Source organism: Salvia splendens, chromosome 22, assembly GCF_004379255.2.
Source record: "Salvia splendens isolate huo1 chromosome 22, SspV2, whole genome shotgun sequence".
NCBI classification, from domain to species: domain Eukaryota; kingdom Viridiplantae; phylum Streptophyta; class Magnoliopsida; order Lamiales; family Lamiaceae; genus Salvia; species Salvia splendens.
Genome location: NC_056053.1, coordinates 13,906,414 through 13,918,007, shown reverse-complemented (window position 1 = coordinate 13,918,007; position 11,594 = coordinate 13,906,414). Strand labels below are relative to the sequence as shown.

The 11,594-nt window shown below is 39.2% G+C and overlaps 1 protein-coding gene across 1 annotated transcript; it reads left to right on the top strand.

Annotated features, from left to right (window-relative positions):
• Nucleotides 1–202: 202 nt before the first annotated feature.
• Nucleotides 203–1,561, top strand: LOC121786447 (vesicle-associated protein 4-1-like). Its single transcript, XM_042185096.1, has 7 exons — nucleotides 203–377; nucleotides 452–522; nucleotides 724–805; nucleotides 878–981; nucleotides 1,054–1,131; nucleotides 1,196–1,315; nucleotides 1,407–1,561. The coding sequence occupies exons 1-7, from the start codon at nucleotides 212–214 to the stop codon at nucleotides 1,464–1,466; spliced, it is 681 nt and encodes a 226-aa protein (XP_042041030.1). The 5' UTR covers nucleotides 203–211; the 3' UTR covers nucleotides 1,467–1,561.
• Nucleotides 1,562–11,594: the final 10,033 nt, after the last annotated feature.

The following is an 11,594-nucleotide window of genomic DNA, read 5'->3' as shown; positions in this document are numbered from 1 at the left end:
AAATGAAGGTAGGATCCTATCTCAAACACACCGACATCAAGGATAATGGCATGTAAATGAAAATGAGAATGAATGCCACTGCCCTATTCGCAATGAATGATTCTTTTTATTATGAAAAAAGGAAAATTCAACAAACGCGTATATAAAGGATTGACTTATCTTCAAAAAGAAAACACACAAAACTTGATAATAAGTGAGTGAATCGTCGGAAATGGCAATAGTTGACGATGACCGCCACAAGAAGTGGCGGATTTTCCGGCTGTGGCAAAGTCAGTCACACCAAAACGGCGTCGTTAGCCGCTCGTTCATTGCGAGATTGCTCTTCCCTGGACGGCGGAAGCTCAGTCTCGATCCTTCCAACAAACTCTACTTCCCATGTTAGTTGTGTCATTTCTCAACTGAATTTTTATTTTCATTTTAATTTTAATTTCGCTGCGATTGCGTTTTTAAGATGAACCGGGAAAGCAGGGCCGAAGCGCTGTCCGGATCAACAATTCTAGTAACTCTCACGTTGCCTTCAAGGTCTGATGTGAAATTACTTTACTTTGATACTTAAACACCTATTTTATTTGAAATTTTTTAACTTTAAATTAAATAAAAATCCTACATCGAACTGAAACTACTGTATAAGTCTAATGGACCAGTAATTGGTTCTCTATCACTTTACGCGTGTATTTACTATATCGTTCATTCACATTTCAATTCACTTTTTTTTGTGATTAGTTTCAAACTACTGCACCAAAGAGTAGTTATATGAGACCACCTGGAGGCATCCTTGCTCCTGGAGAAAGCCTAATAGCTACTGGTAAACATAATTGATTTTAATTGAAAATGAAAGTAACAAAATCATGATTTTAATTGATACATTTAATGACAGTATTCAAGTTCATGGAGCTTCCTCAAAGCAATCAGAAGCGCAAGGCTAAGTTCAAAATCATCAGTCTTAAGGTGAAACAAGGAACCGACTATGTGCCTGAGCTGGTAAGTGTTGCAAACTACTAATATCGAATCTCAGACCTTTTTTCGAGTTATTTGAGATTTTTTTGCCTGCAGTTTGATGAGCAAAGGGATGACGTGGTGGTTGAGCGCGTGCTGCAGGTTGTTTACCTAGATCCCGAGCGCCCTAATCCGGTAAGTTTTAAATCAACGATCGCCTTATTTCACATTCGTGTTACCATGACATTGTGTGGTGTAGGCGCTTGAGAAGCTGGAGCGCCAGCTGGCTGAGGCCGATGCTGCAATAGAAACCCGGAAAAAGCCCCGAGCAAATGCAGGTCCGAAGATGATAGCCGAAGGCCTTGTTTTAGATGAATGGGTGAGTTTTTTTATTGTTAACTTTCTTTCATGTAACATAAAAAATGATGTTGATGTTGATGTTGATGTTGATGTTGATCGGTCTCTCGCAGAGAGAACGAAGGGAAAAATATCTCGCTAGGCAGCGCGTTCAGGCGGTGGATTCGGCGTGATTTTTGGTGGTTTTCATTTGATTTCCGATCGTCTTTTGATGGTGCACGGCTGTAGTGTATGGTTAAATTGAAATCAAATATATGCAGTTTTTCTCCGTATTCTCTCTATTTTCTGATCACGTATACATATTTGGGAGGAAAATAAAATTTGTACTATAATCCGCTATTATTCTCAGAGAATGTCCAAATCGTGAGTGATTCAACGCAAAATGAAACATTTTTTTAAGCAGATTATATATCAATTACAACAATTGACTTAAAAATGAAAAAATTACAATTTTACTTAAAGGATTTGACCACAAACTTAATGAGGAGGTTAAAATAGAAAGATAGCGAGTAAAACTTACATACACCCAAACTTTAATGAACAGAAGATCCTATAAGAATGGTAACTCCTTATTAGTATGAATGTATGATAACTACTGTCATTTGTCATCCCTCAGATCTAAAATTCACCGGGGAAGATAAAATCTCTTATTAGAAATGAGTCACTCACCCCTTAAAAGACCTCATAAGGGGGAGGGTTATCCACACTTATATAGGTGAGCTAGGATCGTTACCAAGTCGATGTGGGACAAGAATTATGAATTTTAACACGCCCCCTCACGTGTGGCCGGAATGACACATCGGACTTCCATCACGTGGGTAGGCAAGAGAAGAGATAAAGAGATATAATCCATCATCGACTTGGGCCCGCTCTGATACCATGTCAAATTTTGATCACGGTGAAAATCAGAGATGAAACATGAAGAACAAGAGGGGAAAAGAAGAAGATGTTGCTGCCATTGATGGAGAATATTTACAGAGATGAAAAGAACCGAAACTTCACTATGGACTACATTTTGTCAAGTTGTTTTACAATGAACCATGGAATGCCTATATATAGCTAATCAACTAACCGACTAACCGCCTTCCTAACTAATTCATAACGGCTAGTCCACGTCATACTTCGAGCTGCCATCTTCGAGCTGCATGCCTCTCTAATATCTCTCCCGATGTTAACTTGTCATATGTCCCATTTTTGGGGCCGATATTTAATTTATAATTTTAAAATTAGTTCAATTTAATAAACTTTTTAAAATAATGATTCCTCCGTTCCATAGAAATGAGTCATTTAGAATTAGCACAAGTTTTAATATGTAAATGATAAATAAGAGAGAAGAAGAAGAAAAGATATTTGAAATTGTATAATTTGTCATAAATGAATATGGACTATTTTTATAAGATGGATAAAAATAAATATATGACATATGAGATGTTATAATTATTAAGAACAATATTTTAATATTCACATCAAACCTTAAAATAACCATAATTAATAATACTAAATTAATATTTTTTTTGGTTACAAGAGAGGGCATAACTAGAGCCTATCCAGCTCGAACATATAAGGTTCCCAAACGATCGCTCAATAACAAGTTCCGTACTCCAATTGATGGCTCATCATGTAGGTACATACATGTATCCTGGCCTGACGACCAGCTTGCCAAAAAATCTGCAACTGAATTAGTCTCACAATATACGTGTTTGATTACCACAGACCAGTTTCTGTCATAAATTTAGCCTCACGATATACGTAAATTTAATATTAAATTTAAATTACGACATAAATATCATACTATTTGCCAAATGATTATATACAACGTGATATAATTATTTAAAATACATATTTGGGCTATCTTCATCCATAACTATCATTCAATCAACAATATTCATTTATCTCTTGTTTATACATACAATTCTAAATTTATACTACTATATTTAACTTTATTTCTTTATTTAATCCTTTTTATTCCATTATATCTGCTTTATTATTTATCCTCCTAAATATAAATAAGCCCACATCAAATAATAGTAGTAGTAATTCTTCACCACCCACAGTTCTAATTTAAAAAAAATTATATATTCAATTATTTGCCCTTTTCTTCTTTAAACAGTGAATTTGTATTTGTTTGTGTTTTTTTAATAGGAAGGCGGAAACAAGCTATATACACTTTGCAAATCCAACTAATCAATCACAGTTATTTATTTGCAAATAATCAAATAATCACAACTAAGCCTTACATGTATGTTTATTGTCGCCATCAACACCATGTCAGTGTCACCCCTATATTACAAATGTCTCCCCTCTTTTCTTATGAATGATTGGAATGGTCGATTTCATTTCCGTAGTTGTAAGGGTTTAGGGTCATGTTCTTTTGAACATGTTAAAATTCATAATTCTTGTCCCACATCGACTTGGTAACGATCCTAGCTCATCTATATAAGTGTGGATAACCCTCCCTCTTATGAGGCCTTTTAAGGGGTGAGTGACCCATTTCTAATATGGTATCAGAGCAAAATCTTCCGCATATCACTCTGATTCTCGATCTATATCTCTGTTTTTTCTTTTCATTTTTTGAATCAGTTCGATTCAAGTTCTCTGTTCGGCGTTTCAGCCGATCGCCGATTTAATTCGGTTCTATCTCTTGTTTGTTGTGCGGTGTTAATTTTCGCCGATTTGTTACCATGATCAACATTTGACGTGGTGTTCTTCAAATCATCTCCGCCGCATCGACGGAGTTCTTCAGATTTTATTTGGATCGGTGTTTCTCACTGTTTTTCCGTCTTATCACCGATTGATTCGGTTTTCTCAATATTTCTCTCAGTTTTACCGACGAAAATCGTCAGGTATTGTTTGTGAATCTCTGTGTTCACGATCTATTTCTTCTCCTTTTTGAATCGGTTGAATCGGTTCAATCTTTCTCTCTTCGGCTTTGAGTTTCTGTCGAAATCTAATCTCTGAATCTATCTTTGTTTTCCTCCGATTGTATCGGTGAATCTGTTTCTGTTTTTGTGTTAGCTGGATTTGTATGATCCTAGCTCATTACTTTCTATGGAGATATGTTTCTCCACTTATTTTCGGTTTTGTGAGAAAGAGCAGCCTGTAACAAGTGCAGTTTTCTGGTTGCAAAGAGTATGTGCAGCAGCTCGTCTTCTTCCTGCAGCAAGTGTGCAGCACGCAGCAGATCAGAAAGTTTTTTTGGAGCAACGGCAGGAGCCGTTTCAGGAGTCATCAGATATGTTTTTGTCAAGATGTTCGCATTTGATATGCTTCCATCTTGAGGGGGGCTATTAGAGAGGCATGCAGCTCGAAGATGGCAGCTCGAAGTATGACGTGGACTAGCCGTTATGAATTAGTTAGGAAGGCGGTTAGTCGGTTAGTTGATTAGCTATATATAGGCATTCCATGGTTCATTGTAAAACAACTTGACAAAATGTAGTTCATAGTGAAGTTTCGGTTCTTTTCATCTCTGTAAATATTCTCCATCAATGGCAGCAACATCTTCTTCTTTTCCTCTCTTGTTCTTCATGTTTTATCTCTGATTTTCACCGTGATCAAAATTTGACAGAACCCAACCACGAGTGAGTATAAGATCCTCCCAGAGCCCCTTGTCAAACATGTCGAGCTATCCTTTCTTTCGACTTTTCAACTGAAACCTTATCCAAACTCCCATATCCTAAAGGCTTGTTAAGTGCTCTCCAGTTCTTCTATGATAAACATGTTGGACTTCCTAATCCTTATAAATATCATCTTTGCGTCGGGCTGCCTGATACGGCTATTATTATTATAATTATTTAATTAGTTAATTATATATTTTCATATCTTTTGTCTTGCTCATTAAGTTAATATCCACTATTATAAATAGTTTGTTCTTTAGTTCTATCATTCAAGAAATATCAATTATCCTTTTATTTTATTTTCTCTTACTCTCTTTCCTTTCAAACGTGCAAAACGCACAAAATCATAATTTTGATGCCGGATTGATCGATGGGCAAAAGCTCCCACGACGTTCGACGCAAAATCTACGAGTTAAGGACTCCATCCTTAACAATTGGTGCTTTCATCATGAGCTCTTCCTCCGAATCGCTGTCTACATGTCGTACGGCTACACCGGATATCAACTCCGGCAGGCGGATTACCACCCATGGCAGCCCGTACCTCAACTCATGCTCCATCCGTTCAGAGCGTTAGATCAACAACCATCATATCCATATCCACAGGATGGGAGACTCCACCCACAACATCATCCCTACCAAGCCCGTCAACCCACTTCCTGGGACCCGCCATGGCTGCGCCAGGAAACTGCGTGTCAGCAACCATCGTCGTACGAGACAGATTTGTACTCGCCACCACCGCCCTCTTGTTGGGACCCGCTATGGTTGTGCACGCAGCAGGGATACTCTCAGCCTTATCAACCGCTCAACAGCCACACCACACCGTGCTCAGACAACCCACTAGTTGGAATCCACCTGCCTACTGGGAGACAACGGGACAACGCCCCTTCCACGAGGTCTCGGCATACGATCATCCGCTGCCCCCAACCATAACTCAGGATGGAATCAACCCGCGCCGCAGCCACCTTGTCCAGCCACCACCACAGCACATCCGACTCTCGCACAACTTCAACAATTGTTGGAAGCTTGCTACAGGATGGAGTCTCACCTTGTTGCAGCCGACCGACGAATCGACAACATGCTTCCTCCCGAGCTGCCTGAACCTGCGCAGCCCTACGGCTCCCAAATTTTCGGGTTTGGGGACCTCGTTCAGCACCTTCCTCCATCAGGAAATAGCAAGGCTTCGCCGGGGCCGTCGGGTTTAGTCCCCTACGACTCATTGGCTCCGCCGCAGCAGTCGAGTACAACACCACCACCCTTTGTGCTACTTCCCGATACCGCCCTCGAGCCGCCGCCGCCGCCAGAACTTCTTCCTTGGCAACTGGAATATCGCTCGTTGGCTTATGCTCTGTCCAAGACTTCAGTTGGGAATGTTTTGGAGTGCAATAAGAAAGAGATTGTGATTCTTGACTGTGATCGAGTCGAGGAAGGATTTGATGATTCTTCGGAGAAGATTCTACATTCTTCTTCTTGTTTTGGTGGAGTTGAAAAGGTTGAGAAGATAGAGAAGTCCAGTCCGGATTCCGCACATAAAGAGAACCCGGTTCACGGTTGCATCGAGATTCAGTGCGCGCGACAATCGAATGCTTCTCGATTCAAGATTCCCCAAGTCCAGATTGGTTTGGGTAGTTCCATTGTGGACAACACATCGCTGAAATTATTGAGTGATTCATCTCATGTTAGGGTTGTCGCAAGTATGAATCATCGATCAACATCGCTCGACGTTGATGCCCGATTGATTCCTCCGCAAAATGACACTTTATGCTTGAGCATTCATGGACGCATTGGTGCAGGGAGACGCTCAACTATTCGGTGTATGTTTGACCCAGGAGGATTCCTCGACACTCATCGTTGCTTCATGGTGCCCACCTTGAGGACAGGGTGGATTTCAACCGTGGGGGAGTTGATACGGCTATTATTATTATAATTATTTAGTTAGTTAATTATGGATTTTCATATCTTTTTCATATCTTTTGTCTTGCTCATTAAGTTAGTATCCACTATTATAAATAGTGGACATTGTTCTTTAGTTCTATCATTCATGAAATTTCAATTATCTTTCTATTTTATTTTCTCTTACTCTCTTTCCTTTCAAACGTGCAAAACGCACAAAATCATAATTTTGACGCCGGATTGATCGACGGGCAAAAGCTCCCGCGACGTTCGACGCAAAATCTACGAGTTAAGGACTTCATCCTTAACACTGCCATTGTTTTTTTCGCTCTGACTCATGAGATAATGGTGTTTGATTGTGCCACTGGAAAGTTGAAGAATCACGGTGGCGATAAATATTCGATTTTTCCAAAGATGATTCCTTTTGTTGAGAGCTGAAGAGCTAATGTTCATATTTACTGTCACCAACTCATTCTCGGTTGCTGCTGCTTTAAATATTGTACAAACTCCAAATTATGATCGGGCGTTAGAAAATGTCAACAGATGACAAAATAACAGAAATGAAAAATGTCAACACAGTGTCTACGGTTGACACTGTGTTGACATCAAAATCTTGAAATTTTACACCGTGTTGAGGATTTTGGAGTTTGCATTTTATCACTACCCTATGAATGAGTAATGTCACGACCGCCCTTCTAGGGTAATTAAATGAGGCGATCGTGACCTAACAGGACTTAAATGGAATCAAATAAAAGGGGCTAAGGTTTTATAAAAAGGGGTTTGACCAAGGAAATAAATGAATAATAAATCAAGAGAAAAGGGACAGGGTGACGCTTTGACAGATGGACCAAAGGAGAAAAACAATTATAATCATTGGTATTCAAGATAACAAAGGGTTCAACGTACTCCAAAACGTATCATGTCTTTAGATTCTAAATGGAACTCAAAATAGTGTCAAGATCAAACAATAAGTAAAACAGGTTTCAGCGGAAGCATCCAAGAGAAGAGTGAAGTCATGTATTGGCAGATATGGTTAACATCTGTGGGAAAATGACTGATCAGTCGACTTTTGCAATGGGAAATGATTTTTAGTGCCTCGGGCCTTTCTAAAGCTAAACCCCGATGGTTACTTATGTGTAGCATGATAAATAATACTTTTATTGAAAATGTTTTCGGCATGAGCTCACTGAGTATTTTATAGTACTCAGCCTTGCATATGTTTTCCCTATGTGTAAGTTGAGCGGTGATACGATCCCTATATCTTAGTATTTAGTTATCTTTTTGATTCATAGTATCTTTTCCATATCTTTGTTTTCTTATTCAATAAGTTAGGGTAGTAGTATTCTAGTATTATAAATAGGAGAGGATGTTATCATTTTAATCATTCAATGAAATACAATATTATTTTGGCCAAGTCCACGTGTGATTCTTTGAATCCCTAATTCCTTACGCTACCTGCTGCCCGTCGGAATCTCTCCGTGCACAGCCGAAAACGTATATCTGATCTGTAGCCGTTGCCCGACGGGTTGGAACCCGCGCACAGCCGCCCAGATTCGTCCTCCGCCGACCCTCACGGGCGCCGGATTTATCTCCTCATAGTTGTTCCCCGTTCTACCGAACGTTAGGGATTTAGATCCTTAACAAGCGGCGACGAGAGTATGGTGGTGTTGAGCAAGTTTGTCACGCCCGCATTTCCTAAGGATAGAAAATATGGTTGATCGCGACTAGGGGAGGATTAAAGAAGCGGGGAAGAAAGGGGAAAAACAACACACATCGACCATAGCTCGAAACAAATGGAAATAGCTCGAATAAAAATCGGAGTATCATTTCGACAATCAACAACTCCAAATGAAAATATCTCAACAATACACGAGCTCAAAAGAAACAATATTTAGCGGAAGCATTTCGAGAGTAGAATAATGCTCAACACCCACCGCGCTCGTCACCGCTCAACCTGCACATAGGGAAAACACATGCAGGGCTGAGTACTAGATGTACTCAGTGAACAAATGCCAAAGTAATTTAAAAAAAACAGTTATATCATGCCACCATTGAGCGACCTCGAGGTTTTAACTTGAAAAGGCCCGAGACACAAAAATATCTCAAACGCAAACTTTCAACTCAACTTCAAATCCTTTTTTCCTCATCATTTCAAAACACAGCCACTTCTCCTTGAATTATTTAAGAAACTACCATATCTGCTCTTTAGGGTGCCGTGTAAGGGGGCCACTTCCCACGAGCACGAAAACCGGCCAACCCGTTCGATGACTCACGGTCCTCATCGTGTACACTAGTCCGAGTAGGGACGCACCCTTGCTAGGACCCGAATTCGATTAAACTCATAGTAGGGACTCACTCCCCACTAAATAATCATCATCTCAACAACCTCAACCTCAACAACAACCTCAACATCAACAACAACATCAACATCAACATCCTGTGAACGAGAATGTAGCCGCAAACTCGATCACTAGACCGGCCGACCCAAAAGACGGCTCACGATCCCCATTGGTATACACTAGCCTGAGTATGGACTCACTCCCTAGTCAGACCCGAATTCGATTTCAATAGGTCTAGTAGGGACAACTCCCTTGCTAAACAAACAGATAGGCATTTCTCAAAACAAAAACATGGCATGATATTCCCTTTGCAAACTTTATTTTCCTCAAAAACGTATTTGAAACATAAATCACTTTTCTGTCAAGGTCGAGCATCAATTCACATTATACCAACAAAGCCAAGCAATTTATAATATCACTCAATAAATCAACACATAGCACCACATAACATGCGCAACAACACTTTCACTTTGATCACATATCTCGCCTCATCATTTCAATAAATATAATAAATCAATCACACATAACATGATGCTCAAACCGATATATTAAAACGAAAGCTCTTGAAAACAATTTAGTTCGAAAGCTCACAAAATACTTAGTTAGAAAGCCCACCTCGTTCGTGTAATTTTATGAATTTGAATTCCTGACTTCGACTTGGATTTTGTCCGCAGAGAAATCCCTCCTCGAGTCCATGCTTCTCTTCTCTTTCATTTATTTTCGAGGCCGACCATCGCGTTCCCAACTCCATCGACCCAACACTCCCAAAACTATTTTCTCCTTTCTATTATCAAAAGCCCAAACATTAATTACTCCATTCCAAATCCTTTATCAAAACCCTCTGCCAAGATCAGCAATTTCCCATTAGATTTACTAACCCCAAAAAAATGTGTGTTCCCCAAATTCCAAAATCACAGTGAACTCCAATTCCACTCCTAACATCATTCTTCTTCTTCTACAAACAATTTGTACAGCAACATCTCTATCTCGGGTTTTTTCTATTTTTGTACTAGAATAGAGTTAGCATTCCTCGTTTGTTCTAGACTTTTTTTTTGTTCCGGGTTTGGGAGAGACGCATGAGCCTCATGCGTCTCCTTTTAATGAGACGCATGACGATTATGCGTCTTTCATAGAGACGCATGAGGGTCATGCGTCTCTCTTTTTTTTCGTTTTTTTTTAACGACGCATGAGGGACATGCGTCTTAGGGAGAGACGCATCTCCCTCATGCGTCTTAGCCCATATATATTTAATGGGCTTTCGAATTTATGAAACCATTCTTGGTTGTTTCTCTTTTATAGAAACATCCTTGAATGTTTTATGTTTCACTTTCGATGTGGGACAAAATAATTCTTGGTTGTCTATCTTTTATAGAGACATCCTTGAATGTTTATGTTCCACTTTCGATGTGGGACAAAATAATTCTTGGTTGTCTCTCTTTTATAGAGACATCCTTGAATGCTTATGTTCCACTTTCGATGTGGGACAAAATAATTCTTGGTTGTCTCTCTTTTATAGAGACATCCTTGAATGTTTTATGTTTCACTTTCGATGTGGGACAAATTACACTATTTCATAATTGACATGGTCCACGCTTACAGCATTTAGTCCTAATGTATGAGGACATACTTCAAACATCCAAAATAATATAGTCAAGACAACAATCTGAAGGTATTCCCATATTGTATAGATGAAGCAACTATTGATATGACAATAATCTGAATCAACTATTAAAGTATGCAGCTGTATTTTCATTTTCAATATGGAGACTCATTTGGGAGAGGTAGTTGAAATGCTCCCACGAAAAAATACCCACACACACAATTTGCATTATAGAACAACTTGACTCCAGATTTGAAGGTGGAATATCAAGCAAGCCATTGTTGAATTATCTGCAATACACCAAAAACATTAGTGTGAAAACACAATATTTTTATGCAAAGGCATATAAGATATCACTTACAGACCCCAATGGAGATGTAAAGAAGACGGAGCCAGAATGAGAGCAGGCCATGCTTCAGGGATGCAAGAGGTTACTGCAATGGCCTGTGATTATAATCAAATTGCTTCAATTTCCTCAGTTAACTGAGTTGATTCAAGAATAAAGTGTTACTAATTTACAATCATATGGGGTGGTACTATATAGGCCATGTTTAAGTCAGTCTAATCCCTGAAGTCATTTAATCTTCAAACTAATGTTTTAATCTTGAAAACAGCAGTTGCCGACAAGTCTCAAATTGTCCTTATTGACAATTGAGTATAGAGCAAAGAAAAATTCCAGAAATATTTTGTAACGAAAAGACAAAAATATGTTGAGAGCAGAGCACTATACAATCTATACTGCACGGAAAGCCAAAGTGAGAATAGTTCCACAGCTCTACAAAAGCAGAAAGACAGTGAAAGACAGTGAAATTTGTCCCACATCGAAAGTGGAACATAAACATTCAAGGATGTCTCTAT